This window comes from Bos grunniens, chromosome 9, assembly GCF_055505025.1.
Source record: "Bos grunniens cultivar Pamir isolate PY7600 chromosome 9, Bosgru_T2T1.0, whole genome shotgun sequence".
In the NCBI taxonomy this organism is placed as follows: Eukaryota; Metazoa; Chordata; class Mammalia; order Artiodactyla; family Bovidae; genus Bos; species Bos grunniens.
In genome coordinates this window covers 66,440,924-66,458,283 of record NC_141173.1, presented here as the reverse complement: position 1 = coordinate 66,458,283, position 17,360 = coordinate 66,440,924, and the positions used below count along the sequence as shown (strand labels likewise).

Here is a 17,360-nt window from a genome sequence, read left to right as displayed (position 1 = left end):
GAGGGTTTTGATTTAGGTCATATCTGAATGGCCTAGTGTTTTTCCCTACTTTCTTCAATTCAAGCCTGAATTTCGCAGTGAAGAGCTCATGAGCCACAGTCAGCTCCGGGTCTTATTTCTGCTGACTGTATAGAGCTTCTCTATCTTTGGCTGCAAAGATTATAATCAACCTGATTTCAGTATTGATCATCTGGTGATGTCTATGTGTAGAGTCATCTCTTGTGTCATTGGAAGAGGGTGTTTGCTATGACCAGTGTGTTCTCTTGACAAAACTCTGTTAGTCTTTGCCCTGCTTCATTTTGTACTTCAAGGCCAAACTTGCCTGTTACTCCAGATATCTCTTGACTTCCTACTTTTGCATTCTAGTCTCCTATGATGAAAAGGACATCTGTTTTTGGTGTTAATTCTAGAAGGTCTTGTAGGTCTTCAAAGAATTGGTTAACCTCAGCTGCTTTGGCGTTAATGGTTGGGGCATGAACATGGAAGTATAGGCATTTTAAATTGAGAAATAATTGTGAGTTATTTCATCTCACACTACTGATTATGTAGTGAAAAAGTTTCCCTCAAAAAATGTATTTCTTACTGTAGGTTTCAAAATAAATGTTTTAAATCATGTATCTGTTGTGTTATATTGTATGTTTTTTTTTTGTTGTTGTTGTTGTTGTTTTATTTTTTATTTATTTATTTTTTTTTTATTTATTTTTTTTCTCTAATTTTATTTTATTTTTAAACTTTACATAATTGTATTAGTTTTTTTGTATATTTTTTAAAATTATATCTTTAATGGTTAATTTATGTTAATGCATATAATTATTCATTCTTTTTTGAATATTTTACAGCTATGACTGGTTCCAAACAGACTCTTTAGTCACCATCGTCATATATACTAAACAGAAGGTAAACATGTTTTTAACATCAGAAAAAAATAAAAAGCTACATGCAGGCACATTTCTGAGCACTCATCTTGTATTAACTTACAGCAATTCTATGAGATAGATCCTTTCATTATCCCTATTTTACAGGTGAGGAAACAGAGATTAGGTAATTTAGCAGAGTCATACAGTAAATGGGAGATCTAACATTTTGATCCCAGACAGGCTGGCTCCATAGTATATGCTCTTAACAAACATGCCATAGCATCTCAGGAAAAAAAACAGAAAGTAGTGGGTTGGCCAAGAAGTTCGATCCAATTTTTCCATAACATCGTACAAAAACCCGAAGAAAACTTTCAGCCAACGCATTATTTTATATGCTCTTCTGTGATTTTGTTTGTTTTTATGCATGGATAACAGCAGTTAGTACCCTTGGACTGCAAGGAGATCAAACCAGTCAATTCTAAAGGAAATCAGTCCTGAATATTCATTGGAAGGACTGATGCTGAAGCTGAAATCCTAATACTTTGGCCACCTGATGCGAAGAACTGACTCATTGGAAAAGACCCTGATGCTGGGAAAGATTGAAGGCAGGAGGAAAAGGGGATGACAGAGGAAGAGATGGTTGGATGGCATCACCGACTCAATGGACATGAGTTTGAGCAAGTTCTGGGAATTGATGATGGGATGGGGAAGCCTGGCGTGCTGCAGTCCATCAGGTCGGAAAGAGTCGTACACGAGTGAACAAATGAACTGAACTGAACAGCAGTGAGAGTCCCAGTTTAACTTCACCATATGAACTGATTTCCTGCACTTGAATTGGAATTCAAGAGACAGGAGAGAGGATTGCTGTGTCTTAGTACGCTTAAGCTGCTAACCAGCTTTAGATGTCCTCTGGAAACTAAAATTAGGGAATTAACTCATTCATTAAGTATTTATTGAACACTGCTTCATTCTGGACACTGCTGTAGAATTCAGAAATCTACAGGTGGGCCAGATTCATAGAGACTGAGACCTCACCAGGCTTACAGTCCAACCTGGAAAATCAGATGAATAAGCAGGCAACTTACACCATCTCCAGGCACATCCTCCAGCAGCCTGCAGGGTCTCCACACTTGAGGAACCATAGAGATTTAGAGAGAAATTCTGGCAGCCAAGGATTCTTGAGAATTCATGCTACTTCTGCCATGGCAGAACTGTATCTGAGTGAGTGAGTTCCTCCTCCTCCTGAAGTAGGATTTGATGTTCCCGCCGGAGTGTCCAGCCTCTGCCTGAAAGAGCCAGCATGTCCAGAGGCACTGCATGTCCTACTTCCTACTCCCTCCTCACCAAGCAGTCTAGAACCAAGAGGGCAGGGCCTAGGGAACCTGGGATCCGTCTCTTCCCATTGGTGATACCAGTGAGGCACAGAGGGTGGATGACTGAGGGGAAGGGGGAGCTTACTATGTTGAAAGATGTGTTCCTTGTGTAAATGAAAGGCAGAAAAATAACTTGCATCAAAGCTATGTAGAAGCTAGAGACATCTGAAAAGTTGTTAGTGATATATATTTTTTTTTGATAAGCTGAGCTTAAGAAGTTGTGTTAAGACAGTCCCTTATGCTTAGAGTTTACAGATGAGTGCGTAAGGTAGACATTAAGCATAGACACATATGTAGTTAAAATTATGATGTATGCTTTGAAGGAGAAGAACGTGGTATGAGAGAGCGAAAAACAGGAGTAATGTGGGTTTAGCTTATGGGCTCTGTAAATAATTACCATGTGAACTTCCACTGATCAGCTTAAATGTATAGTGATAAAGTTTAGAAAAAAGTTTATTTTCCTTTTCTATTTCTGTTTAAGGATATCAACTTAGATTCAGTAATAGTTGATCACCGGGATGATTCCTTTAGAGCCGAGACAGTTATCAAGGATTATTCATACCTTGTACATGTTGGTAAGTAACTTATTCTATATTCATGGAAACAACTTTTGTTAAAGTATAGTCATGACTGGTTGTAGAGTCTTGATAAACTATAATATTTTATCTGCTACTGTCATTTTGGTTTGTCATTTTAAAGATTTATTTACTTATTTTTAGCTGTGCTGGGTCTTTGTTCCTCTGTGGACTTTCTCTTATTGTGGCGAGTGGGGTCTGCTCTCTAGCTGCAGTGCATAGGCTTCTTCTTGTGGTGTCTTCTCTTGCTGTGGAGCATGGATTCCGGGGCATGCGGGCTTTAGCAGTTGTGCCACATGGGCTCCGTAGTTATGGCTCCCGGGCTCTAGAGCACAGGCTCAATAGTTGTGGTGCGCGGGCCCAGCTGCTCCATGGCGTGTTGGAACTTCTGGGCTAGGATCAAACCTGTGTCTCCTGCATTGGCAGGTCTTCATCATTGAGGCACCAGAGAAGCCTGGTTTATCATTTTATGATCAGTTTTGGGTTTTTTTGTTTGTTTGTTTGTTTTTTCCCCATTATTTCTTTAGACTAGTGAAAGGGCTAGCAAATGGCAGTATGACCTCACTTTTCCCAAGTTTAAACAGTTTGATTAGATGTGATCGAAATCAGTCATATGAAATACTTGCTGGCCCAGCTTTGTAAGATCATATTACTTAATACCTGCAAACACATCTCCAGAGGCCTGCCTGTCATGTGCTCCTGCTGAGTGGACATCACCAGGCACTCTTCCTGGCCTATCTCCTGCCAGCTCTGTCATGGGAAGTCAGAGGCTACATCACAGTAGCCTAGGCCACAAGGTTGTACTATACCCTCCAGTGCCTGTCCCTTCACAGCCAGAGCCCAACCATATAATTCACTTCTGTCTGTTTTGAGAGGTTGCAGATATATCAGGAGAAAGAACTCAGGACTGAAATCTGGAATCAAAGGTATTAGTAGCAGATTCCTAATCCATTTCTCACCTGTAATGACTCTAGGATTTCATCCTTTTCTCCTTCAAAGAAAGTAATATTCCAGTTAAAAAGTAAAAAGGAAACAAACCAAAACAACAAGAAGAAAACTGTATCTTAAGCATGCATTCTTATGTAAAGAATGTTCTGTTTACTTTTGTAAAACAAACTGAAAATCTCCAGATCTCAGCTGACTTGGGATTCTGCTCATGGTTTTCTTAATGAAGGACATTTATTCGTAAATTTGATTGAAGTTGACAAATGTTTTTTGTTTCTTATTTTCCCCCATTCATTAGATTAATCAACCTCAATTCTTACACCTTTCTTCTGGAAGTACATCCTATCTTATTTTTTACCTGCATAAGATCTAATATACATTGCCTCTTAGGGAGAGTTTTAACAAAAAACTCAGATGTCTAAAAAAATATATATTATTCATTAGCTCCGTCATGTTTTTTTTTTTTAACAAAGACTTTTGTGTCAGCATTTATTATGTTTCAAATATTTTATGGCTAGTGCTGTTCACATCATAGCTAACTGTAGCTAGCACATATATGAGAAAACAAAAGCTCCACAGTCAAAAATGTGAAACTCCTGGTTGCTAATATTAAATCAGAATCAAAATGGTAAGTTTCACAGAACCATATTAACATAGAGAACTTTAGAACAGATGTTTGTAAAAATACTTCATCTCCCCCTTCTGGGATGTAAGTTCTGGAAAGGCACAGATTTTTCCCTTTCCCTAACTGTGGTACCCACAGCATCTGCAAAGTGTGTGACACACAGTTCAGTTCAGTTCAGTCACTCAGTCATGTCTGACTCTTGCGACCGCATGAACCACAGTACGCCAGGCCTTCCTGTCCATCACCAACTCCCGGAGTTTACCCAAACTCATGTCTGCTGAGTCAGCGATGCCACCCAAACATCTCTTCCTCTGTCTTCCCCTTCTCCTCCTGCCCTCAATCTTACCCAGCATCAGGCTCTTTTCAAATGAGTCAGCTCTTGGCATCAGGTAGCCAAAGTATTGGAGCAGCTTCAACATCAGTCCTTCCAATGAACACCCAGGACTGATCTCTTTTAGGATGGACTGGTTGAATCTCCTTGCAGTCCAAGGGACCCTCAAGAGTCTTCTCTAACACCACAGTTCAAAAGCATCAATTCTTTGGTGCTCAGCTTTCTTTATAGTCCAGCTCTCACATCCATTCATGACTACTGGAAAAACCATAGCCTTGACTGGTAGACGGACCTTTGTTGACAAAATAATGTCTCTGCTTTTTAATATGCTGTCTAGGTTGGTCATAACTTTCCTTCCAAGCAGTAAACATCTTTTAATTTCATGGCTGCAATCACCATCTGCAGTGATTTTGGAGCCTCAAAAAATAAAGTCAGCCACTGTTTCCCCATCTATTTCCCATGAAGTGATGGGACTGGATGCCATGATCTTAGTTTTCTGAATGTTGAGCTTTAGGCCAACTTTTTCACTCTCCTCTTTACTTTCATCAAGAGGCTTTTTAGTTTTTCTTCACTTCTGCCATAAGGGTGGTGTCATCTGCATATATCTGAGGTTATTGATATTTCTCCCAGCAATCTTGATTCCAGCTTGTGCTTCATCTAGCCCAGTGTTTCTCATAATGTATTCTGCATAGAAGTTAAATAAGCAGAGTGACAATATACAGCCTTGACGTACTCCTTTTCCTATTTGGAACTAGTCTGTTGTTCCATGTCCAGTTCTAACTGTTGCTTTCTGACCTGCATGCAGGTTTCTCAAGAGGCAAGTCAGTTGGTCTGGTAGTCACATCTCTTGAAGAATTTTCCACAGTTTATTGTGATCCACACGGTCACAGGCTTTGGCATAGTCAGTAAAACAGAAATAGATGTTTTTCTGAAACTCTTGCTTTTTCAATGATCCAGTGGATATTGGCAATTTGATCTCTGGTTCCTTTGCCTTTTCTAAAACCAGCTTGAACATCTGGAAGTTCACAGTTCACATATTGCTGAAGCCTGGCTTAGAGAATTTTGAACATTACTTTACTAGCATGTGAGATGAGTGCAATTGTGTGGTAGTTTGAGCATTCTTTGGCATTGCCTTTCTTTGGGATTGGAATGAAAACTGACCTTTTCTAGTGCTGTGGCCACTGCTGAGTTTTCCAAATTTGCTGGCATATTGAGTGCAGCACTTTCACAGCATCATCTTTTAGGATTTGAAATAGCTGAACTGGAATTCCATCACCTCCTCTAGCTTTGTTCATAGTGATGCTTCCTAAGGCCCACTTGACTTCACATTCCAGGATTTCTGGCTCTAGTTGAGTGATCACACCGTCGTGATTATTTGGGTTGTGAAGATCTTTTTTGTACAGTTCTTCTAAATGACTATCCAACTTAGAGAACAATAAGAAAAGAAAAATTTATCCAGACCCAGACCTGGCCTACCCTCACATGTACTTGTGCACACCCTGGAGCTTGTGTGTTTCATGTGCTGCCTCTCTCCCTGCCCTGCTCCTTTCTTGGTTTGTAGGATTTGTCAGGCTGGGACCACCCTTAAACCAGTGTGGGTTACCCACTTGTGGGCAACTGAATATTTGCTCTTTAGTTAATAAGGAGAGAAATGGAACAACTAAAAGAATATATTTAAATATTTTTTCTCAAAGTATATACATTTTGGTTGCATTCAGTTTTTCTTATGGTTTCTTAGGATATGTTTGAGAGATTTGAAAAAAATAGTGCATGAAAGAACCATTTAAATGATCTTATACCGTGTTTGTAGACTGTAGGAATTGAAGTTGGATCTTAACTGAATTTTTTTTTCTTTTTCTCCAGCCCTGAGTCATGAGATTCAAGAAGATTTTTCTGGTAAGCTACCAACATTATGTATGTATGTACATATACACACACACACACATACATACACACCCATGGGGGGACAGCTACCAATGTAATGTATGTATGTACATATACACACATATACATATGCATGTATGAGGGGACAGCAGTTTGTCTTATTGTTCACATGTATATTTTCATGTTGCAGAACAGGGATATGATGTTTTCTATATAAACATATATGTTAATTTTTAAATATACCTTTTCCATCTGGTTTCAGTTCCTCCTACCCCTTGTTCCTTTTCCCTTATTCATTTCATCTGTGCCCTTTTCATTTCCTCTCACTAGAAAAAAAATTCTTGTCTTCCATTCTTCCCTCCTGCCCTACTCCTGACGTGTAGCTTATAGAAATACATGTTACCAGACAAGTTTTTCTTAGGTGTATATATAAATATTTAATGTTAACAAGGACTTCCCTGGTAGCTCAGATGGTAAAGCGTCTGCTTACAATGCAGAAGACCCAAAGCATATTAAATTATGTATATCATTACATATAAATGTACAATGGATTTTACACAGCTGTTTAACAATAGAAAACTCATCAGAGAATGGTAGTTTTTTTTTTTTCTTTAGCTTTATTGAGATATAATTAACAAAATTGTGATCTGTTTAAAGATTTAAAGTATACAAGATGTTGATTCAATAAAGGTATACATTGTGAAGATTCACACAATCAAATTAACACATCCATCATCTCACATGTTTACCTTTTGTATAATTTCAGTTATACAAGACAGTATCATCAACTGCAGTCACCATGTTATACATGAGATCTTCAGACCTTATTCACCTTATAGCTGAAATTTCATACTCTTTTGTCAACCTCTTCCTATTTCCCCCTCATCCCTGACGCCTGGCACTGTTTTGCTACTGTTTCTTTGAGTTTGACTTTTTTTTTAATTTGCACATATAAGTGATACCATGCATTTGTCTTCTCTGTTTTATTTACTTCACTTAGTATAATGCCCTCTAGGTTTATCATAGATTGTTACAGCTATCAGGATTCCCTTTTATAAGGCTGAATAATATTCTACTCTATATTTGTATATATGTGGTTTCTCATTTTAAAGCACTGTGAGATTACATTACACTGGTTCTGTACCTTCCTTTTTCTATATACACCATAGTAAGTTCTATAAATTATATTAATTAAACTCTTTGAAGTCAAGGACTTTTTTGTCTATTAAGCTTCAAATCAGTGCTCATGGAACTGAATTCATCCGACTATGCTGTCTTTAAAAGTTGTTAAATTGCTGCTGATTTCTATGTTTACAGTGAGGAAGACTAATATTGTTTCTAAAGGCAAAAAGAAATATACTTTAAATATTTAAAAACACATTTAATTCATAAAATATAATCACCTTTTAAAGCTTATTATATCAACAAAGCCAAAAGCTGGTTCTTTGAGAAGATAAATAAAATTGACAAATCATTAGCCAGGCTCAAGAAACAAAGGGAGAATAATCAAATCAACAAAATTAGAAATGAAAATGGAGAGATCATAACAGACAACACAGAAATACAAAGGATCATAAGAGACTACTGTCAGCAGCGATGTGCCAGTAAAATGGACAACTTGGAAGAAATGGACAAATTCTTAGAAAAGTACAACTTTCCAAAACTGAACCAGGAAGAAATAGAAAATCTTAACAGACCCATCACAAGCACGGAAATTGAAACTGTAATCAGAAATCTTCCAACAAACAAAAGACCAGGACCAGATGGCTTCACAACTGAATTCTACCAAAAATTTAGAGGAGAGCTAACACCTATCCTACTCAAACTCTTTCAGAAAATTGCAGAGGAAGGTGAACTTCCAAACTCATTCTATGAAGCCCCATCACCCTAATACCAAAATCAGACAAAGATGCCACAAAAAAATAAAACTACAGGCCAATATCACTGATGAACATAGATGCAAAAATCCTTAATAAAATTCTAGCAAACAGAATCCAACAACACATTAAAAAGATCATACATCATGACCAAGTGGGCTTTATCCCAGGGATGCAAGGATTCTTCAATATCTGCAAATCAATCGACATAATACACCACATTAACAAATTGAAAGATAAAAACCATGTGATTATCTCAAGATGCAGAGAAAGCCTTTGACAAAATCAACATCCATTTATGATTAAAAAAAAAAAAACCTACAGAAAGCAGGAATAGAAGGAACATACCTCAACATAATAAAAGCTATATATGACAAACCCACAGCAAACTTTATCCTCGATGGTGAAAAATTGAAAGCATTTCCCCTAGAGTCAGGAACAAGACAAGGGTGCCCACTTTCACCACTGCTACTCAACATAGTTTTGAAAGTTTTGGCCACAGCAATCAGAGAAGAAAAAGAAATAAAAGGAATACAGATTGGAAAAGAAGAAGTAAAACTCTCACTGTTTTCAGGTGACATGATCCTCCACATAGAAAACCCTAAAGACTCCACCAGAAAATTACTAGAGCTAATCAATGAATATAGTAAAGTTTCAGGATATAAAATTAACACACAGAAATCCCTTGCATTCCTATACACTCACAATGAGAAAACAGAAAGAAATTAAGGAAACAATTCCAGTCACCATTGCAATGAAATGAATAGAATACTTAGGAATATATCTACCTAAAGAAACAAAAGACCTATATATAGAAAACTATAAAACACTGGTGAAAGAAATCAAAGAGGACACTAATAGATGGAGAAATATACCATGTTCATGGATCAGAAGAATCAATATAGTGAAAATGAGTATACTACCCAAAGCAATCTATAGATTCAATGCAATCCCTATCAAGCTACCAACGGTATTCTTCACAGAGCTAGAACAAATAATTTCACAATTTGTATGGAAATACAAAAAACCTCAAATAGCCAAAGCAATCTTGAGAAAGAAGAATGGAACTGGAGGAATCAACCTGCCTGACTTCAGGCTCTACTACAAAGCCACAGTCATCAAGACAGTATGGTACTGGCACAAAGACAGGAATATAGATCAATGGAACAAAACAGAAAACCCAGAGATAAATCCATGCTCCTATGGACGCCTTATCTTTGACAAAGTAGGCCAAAATATACAACAGAGAAAAGACAATCTCTTTAACAAGTGGTGCTGGGAAAACTGGTCAACCACTTGTAAAAGAATGAAACTAGAACACTTTCTAACACCATACACAAAAATAAACTCAAAATGGATTAAAGATCTAAACGTAAGACCAAAAACTATAAAACTCCTAGAAGAAAACATAGGCAAAACACTCTCCGACATAAATCACAGCGGGATCCTCTATGATCCACCTCCCAGAATATTGGAAATAAAAACAAAAATAAACAAGTGGGACCTAGTTAAACTTAAAAGCTTTTGCACAACAAAGGAAACTATAAGCAAGGTGAAAAGACAGCCTTCAGAATGGGAGAAAATAATAGCAAATGAAGCAACTGACAAAGAATTAATCTCAAAAATATACAAGCAACTCCTGCAGCTCAATTCCAGAAAAATAAACGACCCAATCAAAAAATAGTCCAAAGAACCAAACAGACATTTCTCCAAAGAAGACATACAGATGGCTAACAAACACATGAAAAGATGCTCAACATCACTCATTGTCAGAGAAATGCAAGTCAAAACTACAGTGAGGTCAATGGCCAGTCAGAATGGCTGCTATCCAAAAGCCTACAAGCAATAAATGCTGGAGAGGGTGTGGAGAAAAGGGAACCCTCTTACACTGTTGGTGGGAATGCAAACTAGTACAGCCACTATGGAGAACAGTGTGGAGATTCCTTAAAAAACTGAAAATAGAACTGCCATATGACCCAGCAATCCCACTGCTGGGCATACACTGAGGAAACCAGAATTGAAAGAGACACATGTACCCCAATGTTCATCACAGCACTGTTTATAATAGCCAGAACATGGAATCAACCTAGATGTCCATCAGCAGATGAATGGATAAGAAAGCTGTGGTACATATACACAATGGAATATTACTCAACCATTAGAAAGAATACATTTGAATCAGTTCTCATGAGGTGGATGACACTGGAGCCTATTATACAGAGTGAAGTAAGCCAGAAAGAAAAACACCAATACAGTATATTAACGCATATATATGGAATTTAGAAAGATGGTAATACTAACCCTGTATGCGAGACAGCAAAAGAGACACAGATGTATAGAACAGTCTTTTGGACTCTGTGGGAGAGGGCGAGGGTGGGATGATTTGGAAGAATGGCATTGAAACATGTATATTATCATACGTGAAACGAATCGCCAGTCCAGGTTCAATGCATGAGACAGGGTGCTCAGGACTGGTGTACTTGGGATGACCCAGAGGGATGGGATGAGGAGGGAAGTGGGAGAGGGATTCAGGATGGGGAAACACATGTACACCCATGGCAGATTCATTTCAATGTATTTCAAAACCACTACAATATTGTAAAGTAATTAGCCTCCAATTAAAATAAATTTATATTTTTAAAACTTTTTTAAATTAAAAAAAAAAACAAAAAAAGTTTTTGATTACCAAAATTCTCTACACAAGCCATATTTATATTGAAGAATAGAAAAGTTTCAAGCTAACCTTTCTGAGTTGGCAGCAGCACTCCCTGAAAAGCATTTACCTTCATCACTTCTTGTTTTTCATCTGCTGCAAAAATGTTAGGTACTTCTCCAGTATTGAGCACACTGTCAATATCCTCTAGAAAAGCTTCCTCTTGAATCTCAGTGTCCATGATCAAAAAGACTGTCTTCTGGCCTTTCATGCCCACATTCCTTAAAAGGGCCTTAAAATAAAAATGTACTTAGAATAAAAGAAAAAATAAAATAAAAATAAAGCTTATTACATGATTAATATTATATTCATATATTCTAAACTATTTCAAATATTCAAAAATAAGATAATATAAAACATTTTTAATTATCAAAGATTGATAATTATAAGGATAATTTATAGGGATTCATTCTCCTGGAGCCTTTTCTGTTTATTAAGCTCAATATTGGTTTACTGAATTCACTCATAAGACTCTCTCAGATCCCAAGAAATGTTAATACAGTATAAATTAAATTTGCTTTTGTCGATTCATTCAATGGCTAGTTTGTATATTTAAGGTTTTTTTTTTTAAGTTGTGTGTTAGTTGCCATGGCTCTATTTGAGCTTATATGAAAACCAGCATTATGTATTAGTTTGGCCCCTGATACATCAATTTGAAAGACATTAGTCTGAATTTAAGATAAACTGGATTTAACATCATATAAGGCATAAACAATTTTGAGGAATATGTACCAAAAATTTTATTTATTTCACTAATGATCAATGTCATTCATATCAGATCAGGGCATTTGGGTTGTTTGAGAGAGACTGGTTTAAAAATAAACTCTCATATTTAATATCAATGAATACAAATGGAGTTTATCTTCTTTTAGTGCTAGTTGTTGAGAATGTGGGAAAAATAGAGATCGTCCTGAAGAAAAAAGAGAATACTTCTTGGAAATGCCTTGGTCATCCCCAGGAGAATCATAATTCATTTATTCCAAAGAAAGATACAGGTAGGCTATGCTGTTATTTTGAGTCCTGGGTTCATGAAAATGTATGTCAGTGGCTTAGTTGTACCAGAATTTGGAGGGCCACTTTGAGTGAGCCAAAGGGTCCTTGTATCTCTTTCTGCTGCTGCTGCTGCTAAGTCGATTCAGTCGTGTCCAACTCTGTGCAACCCCATAGACGGCAGCTCACCAGGCTCCCCCGTCCCTGGGATTCTCCAGGCAAGAAGACTGGAATGGGTTGCCATTTCCTTCTCCAGTGCATGAAAGTGAAAAGTGAAAGTGAAGTTGCTCAGTCGTGTCCAACTCTTCAAGACCCCATGGACTGCAGCCTACCAGGCTCCTCCATCCATGGGATTTTCCAGGCAAGAGTACTGGAGTGGGGTGCCATTGCCTTCTCTGTGTATCTCTTTCTAAAGAATTGAAATGGGGCATTGGGTTTGTTACCCTCCCTTTTTTTTTTTTTTTTTTTTTTAAACAGAGATTACATTTCTGACTCTGCTATCTAATGTTTAGGCATAATGGGGTCATTCAGTAATGATAGCTAAATGGAGAATACCCATTTAGACCTTTCATTCCTTCACTCCTTCATTCCTCCAGGTTCCCTTTTACAAAAGGTGCAAAAACAAGTAAAGTTGATGCCCTGTAGGCATATCTAATTTTTTTCTATTAGAGAAGGCACGTTTATTGCCTCTGCTACTGCTGCTGCTGCTAAGTCGCTTCAGTCATGTCCGACTCTGTGCAACCCCAGAGACAGAAGCCCACCAGGCTCCCCTATCCCTGGGATTCTCCAGGCAAGAGCACTGGAGTGAGTTGCCATTTCCTTCTCCAATGCATGAAATGAAAAGTTAAAGTGAAGTCGCTCAGTCGTGTCCGACTCTTCGCAACCCCATGGACTACAGCCTACCAGGCTCCTCCACCCATGGGATTTTCCAGGCAAGAGTACCAGTTTACTTCCTAAAGATAATACCATTCATTTTAAGTGTAACATCTTACAGGCAAAGGTGCATATTATAAGTGTTCCTGCTTGATGAATTTTCACAAAGTGAATGCACTCCATATTTTCTTTGGAAATTGGTAGGATTTGCCTCTTGTTCCAAGTGTTTTGAAATTTCATAGTTTGATAGACCTTAATGGAGGTCTGTTTTCAACTTTTGTGCCAAATGGTCATCCTTTGTGCTAATCTTTCCATTATGGAAGCTTAAGACACATGTATCTGGAAAGTACTTATTTGTCATCCCTCCATGGTCTGTTTTTACTTTTTAGAAGTGTTCTTTTTTTTTTAAGACTTTAAAAAAAATAGGTTATTTTTTATTTATTTATTTTTGGCTGCACTGGGCCCTTTGATGTGGCACACCTGGTCTTCATTGATGTGCTCTGGCTTTGGCTAATGTGGTGCTCAGGCTTCATGTTGCAGTGGCTTCTCTTGCTGAGGAACACTGCTCTAGAGCGTGCGGGCTCAGTAGCTATGGCTTAGTCAGCCCACGGCGTGGGGTGGGATCTTAGTTCCCAGACCAGGGATGGAACCCATGTCTCTCCTGCAGAAGGCAGGGGTATCTGTAAACTTTAATTTCCTTTTTAAAATTTGTTTTGTCAACTGTCCTGTATTAGTCTACAAAAGTGAAAGTGAAGTCGCTCAGTCGTGTCCGACTCTTTGCGACCCCGTCGATTGTAGCCCACCAGGCTCCTCCATCCGTGGAATATTAACCACTGGACCACCAACCAGGGAAGTCCCTAAAAATGATCTTATTTTAAGCCTTCTTAACCAGTTCTCTATGTATCTTGTCTTTTCTCTCTCATTTTCAATTTTGTCCTTTTGCTCTACTTTTTGAGAGTTGTTTTCAGCTGTCTTCTAACTCTGCTGTTGAGTAACTCATTTCTACTTTCATATTTTTAACTTTAGAGAACTCTTTTGATTTTTATTTGTTTTAGCATCCTATTTGCTCCCTTCTCTTAGCTTTTTGAGAATTACTGATAGTGTTTTAGAGTTTTTGTTTCCCTGTGTAGCCTAGCCTCGTTTTGGTCTGTCTTTCATATTAGATGCTTCCTTTGAATGTCTGCTGATCCTTGACTGTGCGTATTTCTGGGTTGAACTCTAAAAGCTAGTTGAAAACTGTGTGTGGGGCCTTGCTTGCTGACAATAACATTGGCTGTGTGGCTGGATCCTTTCTTTGGATCAGAAAAGAAACATTCACTGTGTGGCTGGATCAGAAAAGTCTGATGCCAGTGTTTTGCTGGAGTCTCTAAACAGTTTCTACCTTGCACCCAACATTTCAAAAATTACATGGGAAAAGAAGGCAGGGGTATCTGTAAACTTTAATTTCCTTTTTAAGATTTGTTTTGTCAACTGTCCTGTATTAGTCTACTAAAGTGAAAGTGAAGTCACTCAGTTTGCGACCCTGTGAACTGTAGCCCACCAGGCTCCTCCATCCATGGGATTCTCCAGGCAAGAATACTGGAGTGGGTTGCCGTTTCCTTCTCCAGGGGATCTTCCCGACCCAGGTATCGAACCCAGGTCTCCCGCATTGCAGGCAGACGCTCTAACCTCTGAGCTGGTTGCCATAAAAAAGTACCGCAGACTTAGTGGGATAATAACAGAAGTTTATTTTCTCACAGTCTGAAGGTAAAGTCTGACACTAAGATTCTGGTAGGGTTGGCTTCTCCTGACATGTCTCCTTGGCTTGTAGATGGCTGTCTTCACATGATCTTCCCTCTGTGTCTGTGTCCCTGTTGCCTCTTCTTATAAGGACATCAGGCTCATTGGACTAGGAACCATCCAAACAACCTCATTTTAACTTACTTTGTAATACCACATTTCCAAATATGTTGCATTCTCTAGTACTGGAGACGTGACTTTAATGTGGAACATTGAGATGCACACGGTTCAGCCTGTAAAATATACGCAATCCAGAGACCCTATGTTTTGCCCTCTACAAGAGAGCAAAATTCTGATATTTTGCCAGAATAATAGAGAATCGGCCTGTGGCTGTGTGAAATAGGGAAAGACTTCAGAAAGGTGGGGCTAGGGGAGACAGCTAGGCTTCCTAAATGAACTTTAATCCAGAAAGCAGTTTTAGTTCTGCCTTCCCTCTGATTCCAGAAATACTTGGTCCTGCCAATTTCTGAGCCTTAATGAGATCTTATATTACAGATGGATTGATTCTTGGCTTTTTGTATGTCTAGTTTGGGATTTAGCTTTCCAGTTAACTGAGTTAGTTTTTTCTATCCTTACAGGCTATGCCTTAAAAAACAACCAAACACTCTCACTCGCTCACACATACACACACACATTCACACACCATCTTTGCTTTTATTTTAGGGAAGGGTTAGAAGACACTAACTGCATCTATTCAGTTTACCATCTTTAAATATTTAAAACTATAAAAATATATTTGTAGATAATATTTTAATTTTCAGAAAAGTATCGGGTAGCTGCATTTTGAGTACTTATTGTGTGTGGAATGCTATTTTAGGTATTGTGGTATGTAACAAATAAATGACATCAGAATTATTTTCCTAGGTGGAAGAAATAACATACATAAACATGGGGTTAAAGAATACTTATATCAAGACATAGGCCAATAAGAGGAAGTTACTTAGTGCAAACTTGAATATATTCTAAGGTAACCTTAAGTGATCAGATGCAGATCAATCTGACCTTGAGCAACTCCCCATGAATGAAGATGAATTTCAAGCAATGTTTTGAAAGTGACTTAAAAAAGAAAGTCATGAAGGACTTTCCAGATATCATTACTGGGTACTTATTGTGCCAGACCTTTTGCAGGTGGCAGAGAAAGAAAATGTAAGCCATATGTGGGAAAGGTCAAATAGATTCATTTTCCAAGAGCAGGAGGTCTCAATTGCATGATATAAGGTAGGCAGAAGAGAGAGGAATAATAGCAGATGCAGCAGATCAGAAGAGAACAGGTAAAAGACCATGAAAATGAAAAAAGATACTATTAAGGTAAAATCTGTTGCCCTGAAATTATCTGGCTGTCTAGACTCTGATGCTGGGAGGGATTGGGGGCAGGAGGAGAAGGGGACGACGGAGGATGAGATGGCTGGATGGCGTCACTGACTCGATGGACGTGAATCTGAGTGAACTCCGGGAGTTGGTGATGGACAGGGAGGCCTGGCGTGCTGCGATTCATGGGGTCGCAAAGAGTCGGACACGACTGAGCGACTGAACTGACTGACTGACTGATTGAAAAATCATAGCAAACCAGATAAAAGCTAAGTCCTAGAAATAAATGATACTGAGAAACAAAGTTGACCTGTATTTAGAAATAGTTAGAATGAACATTGCTCAAGTATTCTTCCCTATAATTTCCTGAGGCTTTCCATGAACTCTCTCCTCCCTGCTATAAATTTCGGCTTGAGTCGTGAGCCACCATAGTTTGTTTTAGCTTTCTTGTGTGAAATTGGAGCCACGCTTGTATTTTTCAGTGAATTAGATTTTCTGCTTTGGAAAATGACTCAGTTTAGGGGATTTTTTCTATTTATTTGCCTGAATTAGCACAGATTCATTTCTTCTTTGTCCTTTCTCTTCCCTAACTCATGATAAAAACTATAGGTTATTTTCTGCACTAGCAAAGCTGAATACTTACATCATCAAAATATTATGATTTAACTTGCTGTCAGTAAGTTTAAATGTTTACTCTATTATGTGGTTCCTAGATTTTCAATGTGTATTACCAGAATTATCAATTTTTATGATATTAGCATGCTGGCTTCTTCCATTTTTCCTAGTTAAAAAATTTAAGTTTGAAACTAAGCATGTGAGTTGAAGACTTTTAATGCAATAACTTCTCACGTCAAATCTAGAGTTTACTTACACAGAAGATTTAAATATAGCAAAGAACATAATCAGAGCAGAGAAACTACTTCATTTTTTACCTTTAATCCAGGTGTAACAGTTGATAAATTAAATTGTATGAATATAACCAGACTACCATTTGTAACTTGGGCACTTCCAATTATTTTTTTCTTCTCAAAGATGACGATTATGAGTGAGTATTTGTGTGGTGTGGTGTGTGTGTGATATGACTAATAAACTTGTCTATTAAGAGTCAGAAACTAATAGAATATTGGGTTGCTATTTCTGTACCCAGCCTAAAAATTTATTTTAATTGTGATTACCTTTAGTATAGGGATTCAGATCATCACACAAAGGTTGTTTTGTAAATTTGACAAC

At 37.9% G+C, this 17,360-nt stretch overlaps 1 protein-coding gene across 11 annotated transcripts in view; it reads left to right on the top strand.

The window, feature by feature from the left end:
• CYB5R4 (cytochrome b5 reductase 4) overlaps window positions 1–17,360 on the top strand; it is a 128,584-nt gene that overhangs the window by 73,185 nt on the left and 38,039 nt on the right. For 8 of the 11 annotated variants that reach the window (XM_086316410.1, XM_086316414.1, XM_086316413.1 and 5 more), the window contains 4 exons: window positions 840–897; window positions 2,712–2,805; window positions 6,570–6,602; window positions 12,053–12,175. In XM_086316410.1, coding sequence (XP_086172536.1) covers window positions 840–897; window positions 2,712–2,805; window positions 6,570–6,602; window positions 12,053–12,175 — 308 coding nt within the window. The remainder of the gene's footprint in view (window positions 1–839; window positions 898–2,711; window positions 2,806–6,569; window positions 6,603–12,052; window positions 12,176–17,360) is intronic. The other 3 variants (XM_086316418.1, XM_086316412.1, XM_086316411.1) reach the window with 1 other exon arrangement.